This window comes from Eucyclogobius newberryi, unplaced genomic scaffold (assembly GCF_026437365.1).
Source record: "Eucyclogobius newberryi isolate DKJ021-1_F unplaced genomic scaffold, fEucNew1.0.hap1 SCAF_12, whole genome shotgun sequence".
Lineage (NCBI taxonomy): Eukaryota > Metazoa > Chordata > Actinopteri > Gobiiformes > Gobiidae > Eucyclogobius > Eucyclogobius newberryi.
This window is the reverse complement of record NW_027315746.1, coordinates 11413067-11432037: the sequence shown is the minus strand read 5'-3', so window position 1 is coordinate 11432037 and position 18971 is coordinate 11413067. Positions and strand designations below refer to the sequence as shown.

At 42.9% G+C, this 18971-nt stretch overlaps 1 protein-coding gene across 1 annotated transcript in view; it reads right to left on the bottom strand.

Annotated features, from left to right (window-relative positions):
- Positions 1 to 3925: 3925 nt before the first annotated feature.
- Positions 3926 to 18971, bottom strand: part of skila (SKI-like proto-oncogene a) — a 59358-nt gene continuing 44312 nt past the window's right edge. Inside the window, exons 5-8 of the mRNA XM_072440793.1 lie at positions 16717 to 16859; positions 7006 to 7400; positions 5495 to 5725; positions 3926 to 4194 (exon numbers count right to left, since the gene is read on the bottom strand). Of these exons, the coding sequence (XP_072296894.1) occupies positions 3934 to 4194; positions 5495 to 5725; positions 7006 to 7400; positions 16717 to 16859 (1030 nt within the window). The 3' untranslated portion in view covers positions 3926 to 3933. The remainder of the gene's footprint in view (positions 4195 to 5494; positions 5726 to 7005; positions 7401 to 16716; positions 16860 to 18971) is intronic.

The window sequence follows — 18971 nt, the reverse complement described above, 5'->3', positions numbered from 1 at the left end:
AGAAAGAAAGCGCTTCTCGGTCTGGCAACTGGCACGGTAAAAATAAAACAAAAAAAGACCTCTCGTTTCCCCGTTGTCTGGTTTGAACGTGGTGGAGCTCAGCAATTAGGGTTGCACGATATAACTGAGGATATTCATATTTTTTTGTGTTTAGAGCACCTCTGACCATCCAATAGACTTAATATTTTGATTATTTTGTATATTTTTGACGTGTTAATGGACTTTTCATCACTCCGAAGCCCATGCATGGTCAACAAAATATTAGAATGTAAATTAAGATGTTGTTTTAGAGATATTTGTATTAATTTGTCTTGGTTTTGACCTGAAAATAGCCATAAAGATGAGATAATATATAAACATAGAAGCTTGCACTCAATATTTCTCTTCAATAATCGCAGTCTCTTATCTCTAATATTTTTGATGATTTTTTTGGCATTCAAACGTGATTTTCTTACATATTTTCGATCGAGTCAGAGTTTTAGAAGCAGCAGAAAAGCCCAGTGATAGTTTCGTTGAGCCAAAACGACAAAACACCTTCGATAAAAAAGCGTCCACAACGTAAACGCATTCGAGTTTCGGGACGGCGCCGACAGAGGCCGACCGGTCCCAACCTGATCCTGCGCTTTCCCCCCCTTTTTGTACAGTGCATGCCATCGCCTCATAGCCTTACAATAACAACAACAGCGTGCCCCCATTCTGACAACCCAGGACAAAGCCTCCCCCCGCGGTACCCCTCGCGTCCGGGCCACCCACACGGGCCCCGCTGCAGCCCCCCGAGCGCACCCCTCGTCCTCTTCGGTGCTGTTTGTTCACTCATGCAGATTTTGAGCGGCGGTCGCATGTAAAACTATGAGAACGGCTGCAACTGCTTCGAGTCGCAACCTGCATTTCCCCCCGAAAAGAAAGTAAAAAGCACACACACACGACACGGGACAATGGAGTAAGACGATACGGGAAAAAACACGTGGAGAGAAAGTTGGGCTCGGCTGATTTATGAACCCCGATCCTTTGAGTCTGCGTGTCGCGGGGAAGTGGTGGTCCTGGACTAGTAAGTACCGGTTTAGTCCAGATCGAGGCCTAGTTTAGACTAGTTTAGCTCTTGTTTACCACCACGATGGTCTCTACACTTACACAACGACCACATCGAACTTGGAACTAAACTTGAGACTAGACCGGACTTAAACCAGAACTAGAATATGGCCGAACCACTACTAAACGCACCCTCAGTCCTCACTTAATCCCGGTTTGGTTAAGTCGTGCTAGTGGTTCTTGACCTGACGTAGACCTGGTTTAAGATGGATTTAGTTTAGTCCCATTTCCTACTGTTTAAGTCTATGTATATTCCTAGTTTTTAGCCTAGTCTTGTCCACCTGACGTACAGTAATTGTGGTTTTGTTCTTTCGATAATGCATTTTCCCTGTCGATTACTCCATATTTGTATGCTACGTCACTCCTAATCCACTTTTTATAGATAATAACACAACTGAAATGGAAGAAAAAGCTCGCGTTCGACCGGTTTATCCAGAACGGTGGACGGTTTCCCCGCAGACGTGCCCCCGATGTCCCCGTCCTGTGCCATGTGCGCTCATGTAACCGCGCATTACAAGCCCTTTTCGTCTTCTTGGAAAAGCGAGCTCGGCCCAGACCCTCCTCCCCCCGCCCCAAAGTCCAGACGCATTCCTTTAAAGGGGCGACTGTGCGGGCCAAGTTTAAGGCCTCCACGCAGCGACTGGCCCCAATAAGAGCCCGGTGCTTTCTGTCTGGACCGGAAGGGAAAGAAAACATTTCCAAGTAGATAAAAAAAAAAAAAACACGGAAAGAGAAGCGTGGACGGATCGGGCTGGATTACACACTTCTTATTTCAATAGTAGATGGATAGAATTACATGCGACGCAGTTAAAATCCTAGCTGCTTGTCCGATTTTAGTATTTGAATATTAAAATACGACAAATGATGCAATCGGATACTTTTTCATATATTGGTTTTGTCTTTAATTTAGTCATTTATGGTGTTTAAACTCATTGTTTGAGCATGAAAAGTCAAAAAAAGTGGAGAGAATATCTTCAAAATGTTGAAATAAACATCTCTTTTTTTTGACTCGGTGCCACGTCTCGGAGCTAATTTCGTCACAGCAACTTCCTGTGGCGGCGTTTACTGGTGGTTAATGTTTGTTATGGCGTGCAAGCGTAATGGCACGAGCGGACAGACGGGCACATTTTGCACGTCTTTTTGGCCGTAAAAACACAGAACTCCACGCGTCGTTCATGGAAAACCAGAGGAAGAGGAACGAAGAGGCCAGAGTCAGCCCCGGCCAGACAGACGGTTTCTGCGATAGCTACCATGAAGGGGGCGGGGCCAAAAAAACTCATCACACTTCAAGTTCATCGTCACTATTGGCATATATTCATGAGGTTTATGACATTGGCAAAAACAAAACAAAAAGGTCATTTGTACAGTTAAGGTCTATCACGTCGCCTAGAATAGAATCTCTACTATTTTCTCTAGTTTTTAGTAGCTGGTGTTTTGTTTTTTTTCCACACAAACGGGGCACAAAGTCCGGCATCTTCGGGAACGTCCGTAAACATCTTTCCGCCGTTTTTGCTGTGCCAGGTAGTAGCGTAGATCGGAGAACGTCTCTGAGCGCAAAATGTCCAAGTTCGAGAGCTCCGAGAGTGGATAGAAAGTTGATAGTTGGTGGGACTTTATGATTAGGGTAGAATTGGTCACGTTTTGGACCCAATTCCTGTCAAAGCAGCAGCGGCGGCAGCAGCAGCGGTCAGTTCAGATAAAAACTATAAATAAAAGCAAAAAGGAACAAAAAAAACAAACGTACATGCCCAAAAAATATTTAAATACTGTTATAGTAATAGGAGGAGCAAATGATGGGTAATAATAAAACCACATTTCTTTTTTAAAGTGTGGTTAAATTACAAAAGAATAATGATCAGTCCTACATTGAAATAAAAAAGGAGGAGGGGTTTGTGGAGGGCCGGTGGGTCGGGGAGGGGGGAGAGAGTGTCTTGGCGGGAAAGTTGGTGGCAGGGGCCCCTCGTGTGGGTGGTACAGTTAAGCCCGAAATTATTCACACTCTGGTTGAATGGTTGATGCATCTGTTTTGCCCGAAGAGGCTAGAAACGCTGTGGAAAAACGCAAATACTTTCAAGATATTTTGTGTTTTACTGTAAGTAGTCCGTACTCTCCTAGTGACAAAGCAGTTTGGGGTTTTTTCAGTAATTGGTTGGGTTTTTCCACACTTTTCCAACTGGATTTTGGCACCGTTTTGCATAGATTTTCTTTTTTTCCCACCTCGATGGTAAAATGATATATTCTTTTGTCGTTTAAAGGAGACGTATCGTACAAAAGTCGACTCCAGCGGCGTTTCGGTTTTGCTCAAAGTTTCGATGGATTCCCGCGTGTTTCGAGTTGATCCCGTATTGACCCGCGACTGAGGCTCGAGTTGCTCAGAGAAGTCCTGTGTTCACCTGCCCCCTGTCCCCGCCCACATCCCTGTACCTAGCTGTGATTATAAGAAAAGTTAAGACTCTGAATGAGAGTTCTAAAATGTCACGTAGCCACTTTTTCAAAAATATAAATCTGTAAATGACAATTGGCCGCTCGTTACAGTAAAAAAAAAGAGGCGGGGCTTATCAGCGCTGCAGCTTCGAACGGGAAGTCAATGAACCCGTTTCTATTTCTAAGCCGTTTTAGATCAATATTGCCTCGTTTACACTGAGCAAAATGTAAAGCGATGATCTACTCGTGTTATAGTTCAATACGAAGCACCTGAAAAAAGAGCACGATACGTCTCCTTTAAGTCCTTTACAAATGCACCCAAAGTGTCACTTAAATGTTCACTTAAAAATGTCTTTTCCAGGTAAACAATTGTGCAGTTGTGTGGATAGCTTCAGGCTTCACTGTATGTGGGGGGCGGGGTTACTTGTGGTGCTCTGACAGGGAGGAGGACGAGGAGGTGGTGGGGGACAGGGAGTTGGGAGGCCCCGTCGAGGGGGTGAGCGGAGGGGAAGGGCTGCCCCCCAGAGCCGCCGCCGCGCAGGAGCTTTGGGTCATCTGATGCTTGAGTTGGCTGATTGTGCACTCCAGTTTCTTGCGGGCTTCCCTCTCCCGGCGCAGCTCGTCCTGCAGCTCCTGCCGGGCGGCCTCGGCGCGCTCCAGACGCTGACGTAACTCGGATAACTGCGGGAAAGAGAGAGAGAGAGAGAGAGCGCCGGGAGGTCAATGCCGGGGGTCGAAGGGTAACGTCTGACATGTCAGGCGTAGAGGTAAATAGAGAAGCCTGGACTTTGACTGAATACTACACATCTGTGACATAAACCGGGGAAAAGAGGATCGATTACTAGTATCGAAGCTAGATACTCATTTAAAGTATCGATGTTGAATAAAAACAGAATAAAAAGAAAACAGACAGTTCCTGAATCATTTTAGTATTTAGTTTAGTGTGTATCTGATCTACTACATAAGACCACATGATAATAAAACTGCATTTATTTAGTGTTAAAATGAATCTGTATTGCAGTATTTTTATTAATAGTTTAGCCTTTTCCTTTGAGTCGAAATTGAGTTGTACACGTAAGTATCATGACAGTAATCGTTTGTACTATTGTTTTTTATACATATATTCATATATTCAGCAGCTAGAAGACAATACAAAGCCAGGTGTAAGTTTAAATAATCTGCACTAGACAAAATGAGAACACTGTAACACTTTATCTAGTGTTAATCATGGTTCAGAACAAAATGACACTTCCATAACTCCTTCTGCAGATATCGTTCGGCATCATTCTACTGATTCCAAACGATGACGTACTTATAAGATTTGGTGCTCCCGGTTCTTATCAAAACGAGCTAAACATGTCAGTAATGTAGACAAGTCGATGCTGAACAGAGCTATTAATGCAATATTTGTACCAGTTTTAAGTCATGCAGAAAATGAGACTTCATGCTGCTGCGTCATATACTGCACATTTACATTCCCTGAGAGAAGAAGTGGTACTTGGACATATGTCGATGTTGGCGACGTAACTCGAAGAACTGTATGATGTTTAATGCCAAGTTTAATGCCAAGTGTTAGGAGGAGGCTTATTACACTCTGTGGGGGAGCTTCGTGGTCCAGGTCTCGAGCCAAAATATCAGAAGATCAAAGAGGCCTCGACCGGCGCTCCAGGCCGCATCAATTAACCGCCTAATCGTGACGAGTCCACTATATAAAACCCGTTAAGCCTTTCACGAGTGCAGACATGAGTCAATAATGTCATTTAAAGTGTTTGTGTGTGTTTTCGACGCCTTAATCCCTGTATTTATTTGCGTGATGTGGGATTTGTACCACGTTTTGGGCGCGTTCGCACTTGCACAATGACCACAGACAAAGTGAACCAGGACGGGACTAGACCAGGGACAGACTGAATGTACATTAGAGCTCAAAGGGAGCCACACCGGGCCCAGAGTGTTGGCGTGTCGGCATGTAGCGTCCGTGTACCTGTGCGGTGTAGTGCGCCTCCTGTTGCCTCCGCGTGCCGGGCTCGCACGCACAGCCCTGTTGCCGGAGTTGTTCCAGTCGGCTCTCCAGCTCGTGCTGCTCGTGCCGTGCCTGGGACAGCTGCCGCGCCTGCTCGCTGTGCACCGCCTCCAGCTCCGACCGGAGCTCCCGCTGCTCCGCGCTCAGCTCCCTCAGACGGGCCGCCTCGCCGCCGTGCAGCGCCTCCAGCTCCTGCGGGACACACGGCCAGAGTCAGGAGGAGCCGAGCAGGACGCCATGAAGACCAGCGAGGGCACGTTAGCAAAGATTTAAGTCTGATTATGCTGTAGTTTACTGACGGAAACTCAACTGCCAATGTCTCTGTTATGAAATGTCTTTTGGTAGTTGTTTAAGATGAGCCTTTATTTGTCCACACGATGGGGACATTTTGGACCTATTTACCTCTACGCTTTCGGTTTTAGAGTCTGTATAGTCCAGATAACGATTACTATGATCAAAATACAACTACGATTATTTTTTACAGAAGCATAACCAACTTGAAGATAATAAATGTGGTTCCCAAATGGTGGAATGTAGTCATAATGCCATTTGAGATGGATAAAATAAATAAATCATAAATAAAGCATCAGTAGTACTAGCCGAAGTAGCAATAACACTGGTAACTATTCATCAGAACATTTACCAATTCACAGTAAGTAACAGTAGTAGTAGTAGTAGTAGTGGTAGTAGTGGTAGTAGTGGTAGTAGTGGTAGTAGTAGTAGTAGTAGTAGTAGTAGTAGTAGTAGTAGTAGTAGTAGTGGTGGTGGTGGTGGTGGATTTGTGATTTATTGGCAATTATGTAAATATAAGCAACAATTAGTAGTAGATGTAGTAACAGCTGTAGTAATATATGTGTAGGCAGTGTAATATTATTGTATATTGTATTGAGAGAAAAATCAGCTTAGAGATGTTCTTTGATGAAGATTTGATGTTGTATTATTAGCAGCAGCAGTAGTTATATTTGAGGCATGTTGTACGGAGCATGTGGAGGATTTCTTGGCTGAAGACTTGACGGCAGAAACATACAGTAAATCGAGGGTTTTGTTGCATTTTAATGGTTTTCCATTCATCCTTTTGCTACACAGCAGTCGTGTTGTATCAGACTCCAGTTTTCCCGCTGGTGCGATCTATACTAGAATCAGTTTTATGAATGAAAATGTATTTATGATTTGGTTGGTTGGAGTTGGTTTAATCCTGGTTTAGTGTCATTTTAAAGTGGCGTTTGTGCAAGTACGAACTAACATCATAAACAGCCCTCATTACAGATCAAATACAGTTACTTCTTACTCTAGTCCTACACTTATGTCAATACTACAAGCACAAAGTATAATCTACTCGAGCAACTCTTTGTTCAGCTTGTTTTCTAAGCAGACATGAGACTGTGGAGGGGCCGCCGTCGCTTCCTCTATTAACAGGAAACGCTCGACTCCCCCGCCCCGCCCCTCCACCTCTCCCCCCTCCTCCCGCTCACCATCTCCAGCTGCAGTTGTTTGTGCAGCGTGGCGTTGAGTTTCTCCTGCTGCCTGCCGTACATCTGCATGATCTCCACCACGATCCGGTCCTTGTCGTCTTCGGGACCCCCCGCCGCGCCGCAGCTCGTCAAGTCCTTGGGCTCCGTTTGCTCGGCGAGAGACGAGGACGAGAAGGCGGAGGGAGGAGGAGGTGGAGGAGGAGGAGAAGGATGATGATGATGATGATGAGGCGGAGGAGGAGGCGGCGGAGGGGGGGGGCTGGCGTTGCGCTTCTTACAACTGCCGCTCGTCTCCATGGAAACTGCCTGGGCCTGGCGTTCCCGGTCCGCCGACAGAATCTGGGACTTGCACTCGTCGGGGGAGGCGGTCGAGACGGGAGGCGAGGAGTGCAGGTCTGAGGGGGGGAGCGAGAGAGTTTAGCACAATTTTATCATCAAAAACACACAAAAAAAAAGGCGTTGGGTGTTAATTTTCTGGACGAATATGGATGAATATGACAAACGTTTGACAACATTCCCTTTAAAACACACAAAAACCCTGATTTATTCCTCCAAAGTTTGAACTCTGCTCCATAAAAGTGACCAGTCGGTTAAAAACACCCAAGCATTTCATCGTTAACAATTAGAATCGACTTGAAATGGAATTAATTGAAAAGGTAACAAGATACAAGACGAGACCATTTGTGAATCTAAAAGTAAATGCATTAACGTATTAAAGAAATTCTCAAGATAGTTTGCCTCGTGTGCGAACGATCTTGTGGCACGAGATCCCGTCCCATTAACGACCTTTAACACGAAAAAAGAACACAGTTTCTCCCTCCGAAGTTTGAACTCTGCTCCATAAAACTGAATCATTGAAATAGAAATGATAGAAATGAAGCTCAATTTAAATTAAAGTCATTGCACAGACAGGGAGCTACTTTTACCTATTTTTTTGTGTATTATTAGTATTATTGGGATTTAATTAGAGATGGGACGAGACACGTGATTGATTATGAACACAAAATAATATTTTGTATTTTGTCTAGTCTTATATAGGTCAAAAAGCATTCAGGAAATGTCCGATTCTGTCATATTTAGTCATTTGTTCAGTATTGACAGCATCGTAGAGTGTTCAGGTTTAAGTTTAAGTACAGTTTAGTAAGGATGACAATTTTGGCCCCACATTATTCAATCCATTTTATCATTATTATTTTATATTTTTGCTGTTATTCAAAACTACGACTTAAAACCCAGCAGCGTTTGCTCAGGAAATGTCCATTGTCCAATTTGTCCTGTCCAAATCTAATGTTGATACTAGTTGAAGTATTGATTAGGTGTGGTTAATCTGGGTATGGATTTCTACTGTAGCAGAAGTGAAAGAGCAGAGTAAAGAAGGGAAAAGCAGGTAAGTGCAAAGATGGAAGAGAGGATGGAAGCGAGGGGAAGAGAGGGGGGAGAAAAGTCGAGGAGAACGAGGACTTATTGACCGTAACGAGTGGACGGCGGGAGAAAAATGGAGTGAGCTGGAGAGTTCAGATGTGAAAAACCGATACGTAAGCCTGTCGCCTACGCGCGCCGACACCCGCTCACGCTCGCGCGGATCCGGCTCCGCATGGCAACAGGCAGCTCACCAAGCGAGCTCAAACATCGCCCACAAATCCTCTGAGCGCAGACAGAGGAGACAGGCGTGTGGGAGCGCTCTGCGTGGGCCCCGGCTTTGTTCAAACTCCGTTCTGTTCCTCCACTTTAAAGACGGAGGCAGATCAAACTACAAACGACTACGGTGTCGTTCACGTGCGGATACTGTCTGCGTGACATTTTTTTTTGGTATGTATTGTGCCTTTTCTTAGTAAAAACCTAATGCAAATGGATTTTGATATTGATTTCACGAGCATAAACAAGGCAGACTTTTAACCACTGCCACTAAACGAACACAAAAGTCTAATTTCTTCCTCCAAAGTGTGCACTCTGCACCAAAAAACATGATTTTATTGACTTTAGAGCTCGAATTGGCTGTAGACCTCTCTAATACAAAGACGAAAGAAGATCATTGACGTTTTGAAAGGTTTGGATTTAAATTGGGATTACATTTCAACTAATTGTACAGCTAAATGTGTATTTCAAACAAAAATGGAACAGAAATCTACTTAATCACGACAGAATCTGGATGACAAATTGTCTGTAGATTGGTTCACTGTGGATAGGTTAAAAACTGGAAATAAAACCTGGAACTAAACCAGGATTAAACCAGGTCTAAACCGGTGCTAGAGCAGGTCAGCATCGAGACTAAAACCAGCACCGACCGATCGTCAGCGCGGCAAATCTTGGTGAGAAACGGCGAAACCAATATGCGATCGGGTGAAATATTGAACCGTTTACCTTCTGGTCGGCGCACGACTTAACGCAGTCTTAAATGTAAATGTATTCAGAGTAAAACGCGGCTCGTCTGGCACCGCGAGACGCCCATTAAATGACTCACGCACAAACAAACACACAAACACGGCTCTGCACCTGTGTTAAAAATACCTTTGAGTCACAGGAAAGACTCCGGGAGGAAAACAACACAGATGGAGAGACAGAACAGGTTTGGAAGTGAATGAAAAACCAAGCAAAGAAGTAGAAGAAGAAAGAACTGAGGAAAAATAATAAATAAACCTGAATGTAATAACACTATATTATCTTGGACCCCTGGATGCACTGAAGGAGGGTCAAACGCAGAAAACTCATTTACCGGTAATTGCACAACCAAGTACGCTTTTCATATATTGCAGGAATCTATAACTGGAAAAAGAACATAAAACGTCTGGTTTATTCCAGTCGTTTCTGTCGCTCTCGTTCTAGATTTATTCCAGCTCTCAGTATATGTTTATCAGTACCGTATTCTCCACACTCCACAAAAAAGGCACACTGGATTATAAAGCGCACTGGATTATGAAGTGCACTGGATTATAAAGTGCACCGGATTATAAATTATAAAGTGCACTGGATTATGAAGTGCACTGGATTATAAAGTGCACTGGATTATAAAGCACACTGGATTATAAAGCACACTGGATTATAAAGTGCACTGGATTATAAACGCACTGGATTATAAAGCGCACTGGATTATAAAGTGCACTGGATTATAAAGTGCACTGGATTATAAACGCACTGGATTACAAAGCGCACTGGATTATAAAGCGCACTGGATTATAAAGTGCACTGGATTATAAACGCACTGGATTATAAAGCGCACTGGATTATAAAGCGCACTGGATTATAAAGCGCACTGGATTATAAAGCGCACTGGATTATAAAGGACACTGGATTATAAAGTGCACTGGATTATAAAGGACACTGGATTATAAAGCACACTGGATTATAAAGGACACTGGATTATAAAGTGCACTGGATTATAAAGGACACTGGATTATAAAGGACACTGGATTATAAAGTGCATTTGATTATAAAGTGCACTGGATTATAAAGGACACTGGATTATAAAGTGCACTGGATTATAAAGGACACCGGATTATAAAGGACACTGGATTATAAAGTGCACTGGATTATAAAGTGCACTGGATTATAAAGGACACTGGATTATAAAGGACACTGGATTATAAAGGACACTGGATTATAAAGTGCACTGGATTATAAAGTGCACTGGATTATAAAGTGCACTGTATTATAAAGGACACTGGATTATAAAGTGCACTGGATTATAATGCGCACTGTCAATGAATGGTCTATTTTAGATCATTTTTCATATATAAAAAGGTGCACCAGACTATAAGGTGGTACACGAAACAAAACGTGTACCACACAAAACCCGCTTCTAGGTCAGGCGCACTGGATTATAAAGTAAAAAGTACAAAGCTTGTAGTGCGGAAAATACTGTACATTACACACAAAAATATAAGATCTTTCCGGTTTTCGACAGTAAAAGGCCCGACACGTTTTGCTTTTCAGAGATCCAAGATGAAAAGAGGACACGCAAATGGGCTAAAGAAAAGCATACCTGGAAGCTCTTACAGTCATTCCTGGCATTGTTGTGTAGAATAATGCATGAGCGTAATACACCCTCTGCTCTCTCGCCCGCTGTGTGCTCGTGTCATCAATGGCGAGCTTATGTGGGCTTTTTCAAGTGCACATATAAAGCACATGTGGGAGCGAGTGCAGCGGAGGGGAGGTCACCGCTCAGCTTAATCAATACCGACGCCCCCCCCACCGCCGCAGGAGTCTTCACGTGCGTTTGTATGCGCGCTCGTACTCCGGGGCGTCTGGATTATTCGCTGAATCGATATTCGTGATCATTCAGGGCACAATATCGCCGTGAAAACACAACAAATTATAATCATTGATGCAAATAAAAGGTCCGTCATCTTCACGATTCAGTCAATTTACAGCATAAAAAATGTAAAGTACTTTTTAAATGGACGTTTTTGTCACGTTTACTTTATTTTGTCGTTCAGAAAGTTTGATTTCATGAGCATAATTAAGTGTTTGTAGTAAGTGTGTCGTTTAGAAACACAGTGACAGTATGTGCTTCAAGTAGGGTTTTGAACCAAGTACCCTCTAGTATAAGTATCAATTGTAGTATCTATTGTTTATTTCAATTAACTGATTAGTTCTTTAGATCGTGGAAGGCTCGTGAATGAGATTTTTATAATATTCGACCAAGAAACGTATAGATTTACAACAGAAACCCCCAAAATTTGACACATTTCTTGTGTGATTTTGTGGTGAATACGAGTTTGTCCGAGTGTTTTGACGCCTCAGAATACGATTATCAAATAACAAAACATAGACAATCGATTAGTTGCCATCGACGTATTAACTCCTTTCAGCCTCGTTTGGACTTCGTCTTTGAGTTTTGATTTACTCGACGCAGAGTGGGACTAATAAATAATCGATGCTGACGCTTTCAGTTTGGCTTCTACTCGACGCTGGCGATGATATTGTCCTCCTGCTGCAGCGTGTGTGTGTGTGTGTGTTGTCTGTGTGCGTGCGTGTGTGTGTGTGATGTCTGTCTCTCTCTGTGTGTGTGTGTGTTGTCTGTGTGTGTGTGTTGTCTGTGTGCGTGTGTGTGTGTGTGTGTGTGATTTCTGTCTCTGTGTGTGTGTGTGTGTGTGTGTTGTCTGTGTGTGTGTGTGTGTGTGTGTGTGTGTTGTCTGTCTCTCTCTGTGTGTGTGTGTGTTGTCTGTGTGTGTGTGTGTTGTCTGTGTGGATGTGTGTGTGTGTGTTGTCTGTGTGCGTGTATGTGTGTTGTCTGTGTGTGTGTGTGTGTGTCTGTGTGTGTGTGTGTGTCTCTGTCTGTCTGTCTGTCTGTCTGTCTGTCTGTCTGTGTGTGTGTGTGTGTGTTGTCTGTCTGTGTGTGTGTGTGTGTGTGTGTGTGTGTGTGTGTGTGTCTGTGTGTCTGTGTGTGTGTGTCTGTGTGGATGTTTACTACGAGCACACGCAGCTGCCTCCCACGGCTCTGACATGAACGCTGTCTCTTCCTCTCTCGGGAGACGAGGACGTAAAGGCGGAGCGGGGTATTTATAGACGATGGAGGGGCTTCGCGTGGTCGTGTGGCGCCGGTGGAGGTGGAGGAGATTTGTGGGGTTTGAAGACGAAGGAGGAGGAGGTCGTCGCAAAAGGAATGAAAAGACACAAACCGGCCGGACGATCGGGGGCGGGTCGAGGTTATGATGATGTTTGTGAAATGGAAAAAGTTACAATCGGACTTCATTTGAAACGATTTTATTATAACGGAAAATGAAAAAAAAAAAAGACACACAAAAAATCGTATTTGAACTGAATTTGAAAATGGACCAATTTGACCGACATTGGACTAAATGAGTAGCTTTGGACTTTGTGTGCCATCATTTTATTTTATTTTGACTTCTGTTCGTCCATTATTTTTTTACTTGTATATTTTTATGTATTATTCCTCTAAAAGCTCAACTTGTGTCCTAGACCCCATTCCAAGCAGACTCCTCAAAGACATTCTTCCCCTAATTATAGACCCTATTCTTAATATAATAAATACTTCACTGGAAAGTGGCTATGTTCCACAGTCCTTCAAACATGCAGTCATTAAACCTCTTCTGAAAAAGCCTAATCTAGATCCCGACCTATTGGTAAACTACAGACCTATTTCAAATCTTCCCTTCGTCTCTAAAATCCTTGAAAAAGTTGTAGTAAAACAGCTTTGTCGCCACCTGCAGGACAATAACTTATTTGAAGTTTTCCAGTCAGGGTTCAGAGCCCACCACAGCACTGAAACTGCACTAGTTAAAGTCACAAATGATTTGTTATTAGCCGCTGACGATGGACTGGTCTCAATCCTGGTTCTGTTGGACCTCAGCGCAGCGTTTGACACCATCGACCACAACATTCTACTGCAGAGGTTAGAATGTGATGTAGGTGTTGGAGGAACAGCCCTCAGCTGGTTTAAATCCTATCTATCTGATAGGTTCCAATTTGTTAATGTAAACCAGAGCTCCTCACCAAGCTCTAAAGTAATTTACGGTGTGCCACAGGGTTCGGTACTCGGTCCAATTCTGTTTACTCTTTATATGCTACCATTAGGCAACATTATCAGAAAGCATGGCATTAACTTCCACTGCTATGCAGATGACACTCAGCTGTATTTATCAATGAAACCTGATCAGAGCGATCAAGTAGACAGACTTAGTGCTTGTGTGAAGGAGATAAAAACCTGGATGACACTAAACTACCTGCTTCTTAACCCTGAAAAAACCGAGGTCATTGTGCTTGGCCCTAAGCATCTACGAGACGCTCTATCTGAGCAGATAGTCACACTGGACAATGTCAGTGTAGCCTCCAGTTCTACTGTAAGAAACCTTGGAGTCTTATTTGACCAGGAGCTCTCATTTAAAGCTCATATAAATCAAGCTTGTAAAACAGCCTATTTCCATTTGCGCAACATCGCCAAAATCAGAAGAATCCTGCCTAAAAGTGATGCCGAAAAACTTATCCATGCATTTGTAACGACTAGATTAGACTACTGTAACTCCCTGCTTGCAGCGTGTCCTAAAAGCTCCATAAAAAGCTTTCAACTGGTTCAAAATGCAGCAGCAAGATTACTAACAGGAACAAAAAGAAGAGAGCACATTACGCCAGTGCTGAAGTCTCTTCACTGGCTCCCCGTCGAGTCTAGAATCAAATTCAAAATTCTACTCTTGACCTACAAAGCCATAAATGACATGGCCCCATCCTACCTCAAAGATGCTATAGAACCATATCATCCAAACAGAGCTCTTCGCTCTCAGAATGCTGGCCTTCTGGTGGTGCCAAGAGTCTCTAAAAGTACTGTAGGAGGTAGAGCGTTTAGCTACCAAGCTCCTGTGTTATGGAATCAGCTCCCGACCCATGTTAAATATGCTGACACAGTCTCTTCATTTAAGTCCAGGCTTAAAACGTTCCTCTTCGAAATCGCTTATGGTCAGAGTAGTTAGGAACAGAAACATAAACCCACAGCTTCAGCTACGCTGCCCTAGGAGTAACTATGCTGGGGGAAGTATGACAGCTTGAGCACTATCCTCTTCTTCTTCTGACTACTTATGCTATCAAACAATATTTATTTTTTGATTCCACTTGCAAACTGTTCACCGCCTTCTTTTCTTTCTCTCACTCCTGAGGACCTGTGGACCCAGATGCCCCTCTCCTGGTGAAGTGGTCCCTGCCCTGTGTGGACGGTCCCTCATCTGCCTGAAGAGTGGCTCCAGTTCGCCTCAGTCGGTCCCTCATCTGCCTGAAGAGTGGGTCCAGCTCGCCTCCGACGGTCCCTCATCTGCCTGAAGAGTGGGTCCAGCTCGCCTCCGACGGTCCCTCATCTGCCTGAAGAGTGGGTCCAGCTCGCCTCCCACGGTCCCTCTTCTGCCTGAAGAGTGGGTCCAGCTCGACTCAGACGGTCCCTCATCTGCCTGAAGAGTGGGTCCAGCTCGACTCAGACGGTCCCTCTTCTGCCTGAAGAGTGGGTCCAGCTCGACTCAGACGGTCCCTCTTCTGCCTGAAGAGTGGGTCCAGCTCCAGTCTCCTTGTGTCCGTCTGTCCGTCTGTGAGAGTCGGATCTCTCCTTCACTGGAACTCCTCCAGGTTTCTACGCTTTTTTCCCAAAGAGGTTTTTTTTGTAGTTTTTCCTGGCCGAGAAGGAGAGTCTAAGGACAGAGGACCCTGGGACATCGTCCCTCGCCACCACAGACATTGTCTGACTCCATCGCCACCACAGACATTGTCTGACTCCATCGCCACCACAGACATTGTTGATTCATTTCTCCCTGTGGCCCTCAGAGGCAACTGTTGTTGTGATTTTGGGCCTTACAAAAATAAATTGATTTGATTTGATTTGATTTTGTTCTCTTTGGTCTTGTCCCGTTTGTTTTTGTTGTTTTATGTTTTAAATAAAAATGAAAAATAATAGAAAATGGGACAATTCATCTGGACTATTTTGGACAATAAGAAATCGTTGTCTTGTTTCGTTGTTTAAAAAATAAATTAATAAAACAATATGAAGGATATCTTTATCATCATAACCATGGCGCCTACTGAATATTTGGTCAAATATTTAGCACTGTTTGGAGTATGTTGTCATGTAGTATTACATGTATTCATTAACAAGCCGACTATAAAAAATATTGCAGTTGTATTTTGCTACTCATTATCTGGACATAACAGACTCTAAGACACTTGTAAAACACCTTATAGTACAAAGTCAGTGGTATTATTGAATCAAAATGACAAAAAAGAATCGACTATTTCAGATTTTTATAAATAATACATATTTTTCGTAAATATTCTCTATCTTGACGCCTTAAGTCGCCATATGTCAATCTGTATTTGATCAGAAATGTATTTAAAAATCCTCAGTGCACAATAGAAATGACATCGTAGACAAATTTTAAGTTTATAGAATATTATACCAGGCTTTATATTTTCTAAAAGTGCATAAATGAATCTACTTCTGAACAAAATCTACTGGACAAATTATAAATAGAAATCAGGATTCCAAATAATGAACATTTTATCAGTCGACAAGTCAAAGATTTGTATTGCTTTTTCACCAAATAAATCTTAGAAATATACAGACGAAAGACTTCTAGATTTACAATATTGACGAATGAAGTGTATTATTAATGAAAGTCACATATTTCTCTTTCTGTTTGTGCCATTTGGATTGAACAATGCTGCGTTTTTTCTGATAAAACGGCATTTTAGAGTCTGTGGCTCAGATAACGACTAATGACATAAACAAATCACACAACTCAACACGTCAAGCTTGTTCTAGTCTCTAAAAGTAGTGTCTAGTGTCTATAAGAGTTTGATTTAAGCCAGATTAAACTTCATTAAACCATTATGAGCACTATAATCGGTCATCATTATAAAGAATATAAGAAATACTGGTCATAAAGTGAAGTGCAAAACCATTTTTATCATGCAGATTAGTACAGTTTGCTAATTCAGTACGTAATCTGCCTGTAAAACACTTAAACAGCTTCTATTTCATGAGTAAATCCACCCATATTAATTAGTTAACTTTCATAAAAACAAATAAAATCAGACACTAATATTAAAACTGGTATTGAAACTAAAACCTCATTTGAGCAATTATTGAACCAAACAATTACAAAGAATTACTAAACAAATAATCACCATGAAATTGAACCGTTTTGTATGATCGGAACAGCTAGAATAAGAAGAAATATATACAGAATAAAGAAAGTAGTATGATTTGAAGAGACTGACCCATGGGCGGCTCGTCGTGGCCCAGGACTCGCCGGTCGTAGTGGTGCTTCAGCAGAGCGCCGAACATCTCCGGGCTCATCTCCGCCTCCCGCCGCAGGGCCACGTTGGGCGCCACCATCTTATCGTAGGTGTACAGGAAGTAACTGGAAAAACGGACGGCAAATTAGGCCAAGGAGTTCTGGGATAAACGCATGGTGCGCTCTTGCTCTCTAATGGGAAAGTCAATGAAAAGCTCGATTCGATCTCGCCTCGTCGTCTGTCGAGGTAAACAAGAAGAAGATCCTTGACGTGTTTTTCATTCAGGAATCCGGGCTTTAGGTCAAACGACACGGCTGGATGATGGATATGAAATACAACGTAAGATCGTGTATCGACTCGCTTTGTGTCAGGGTATAAAAAGTGGTAAATTGGAGCTGATAAAGGAAATTTCAACCCATTTATCAGCAACAAATGCTCGAAAAACCTGTTTACTTCACTCACAGTGAACCACACAGAATAAACACTGGGGCTGAGACTAATGATTATTTTGTCATCTCGCTGGTGTTATTTCGATGAATCGTTTGTTTGGATTGCAAAAGGCCAGTGGATTAGATCGTTTGGACCCAGATAAAGCTTAAGTGACAAACAAACCTGGATTTCCTGTGTCGTTTTGACGCAATTAATGACCTACCGCCTTTGTCTGAGTGAGAAAACCTCTTCTCTCAGCACACGGCATGTTTTAGAAGTTAGTGAGTTTTATTTCAACTAGTTTAAGCCCACGCTAGAGGTGGGTGATAAAAAGTCCAGATAATCATATTCAGACGGCCATTATGTCAGTCTTATGTCAGAATGTGTTCAAATGTGTTGAAATGATTTTAATTATCAGACAAACGTGACATGATTGTGCAGAAATATCACCGTTTACACACTTCTAATCAGCTCTTTTTGCAGCATTTTTACTATAAACGATAAACTCAACATCTCACAATATTATCTACAATTATGAATATTGCCTACCTCTAAATGCAACACAATTAATTAATTTGTGGATAAACGACGAACAAATGAAGGCTCCTTTTTAGTGAAACCGAACTATTCTTCTCAAACGACTGCCGGAAACGTTGAAAACATTTCCATTTGAAGGTCGTCGTTTTATTAATTTATCATTTAGGAACACACCAATTCACATTCTTCAAGGTATCCAAACAACACATTCTAACGGCTTCCTCCCCGCAGCAGGTAACGGCAGCGTGTCACGCTCCACGCTGCAGAATACGGACATTTGTTATCACGACTCTGCAGCGCAAAAAAAACCACAGCAACAAACAGCTTCCTGGGCTTTATCTCCGGCGTCCAGGAAGAGGCCTCGGTGGCAGATAGCGTCCGGAGATGCACTAAAAGTCAGCGGTCCGCACACCATCTATCTGGCCTTTTCCTCCTGCGTGCGGCGGGAAGCGGGGAAGAGGAGCGCGCTCCTCCTCCTCCACCAGACAGACGAGTGACTGCGGCGTGAAGCGCGGGCGGCTCGGCGGGGCTCCTCCCGCGACAGACAGCGACGCCAAATCTATCCTTTTCCCCCCCTCGAGATCGGAGCGAGGTGCGAACGGCGTCGATCTTCGAGCTAAACTGATGGAACGCGAGTGAATCGGCGGCGATCGAAGTGAACGGTGGTCAGGTTTTGACTGATTTGATGTTTAGTGAGTGTTTTTTTTAAAAGGATCTTGAGCTTTAGCAGAAGACCACAGTGTTTAATAAAGAAGGGAGGGTTGTTTTGTGTTGAAATTGTCAGTCATTTGTCAAAATTATCGGAATTGGTATTGAGTCAAGATGTTCCTTAGTTTGTTTGTTAGTATTGTGACAACCTTAGTCTGCATTATATGTTTTGTATCACTTTTTAATTTGTAGTCTTGTTAACAGGGGGCGCTATTGACAAAAACGTATCTCAATGTGTTTTTTTTGAGCATCCCGATGACAATATTTGGATAATACAATGTCGATCCAATAGAAATGTGTTAAAACTTGACGTCAAACAAATGCAAAATGTGTCGAATTAATCACAAAAGTGCAGAAATACCACCTTAATACCTTTATTTTAACGTTTACAACTGCATTTTTTCAGTTTTTTCCTTTTATCAACTCTTTTCGTAGCATTTCTTACTCAATAGTCACATTTTACCTCTCTTCAGAGCAACATTCACAACATTATCTACATTTTCCTCTATTACCTCTTGATAGTTTAGGTCAGTGCTTATAAACTCAAGAGTGCCTTGGTGCCT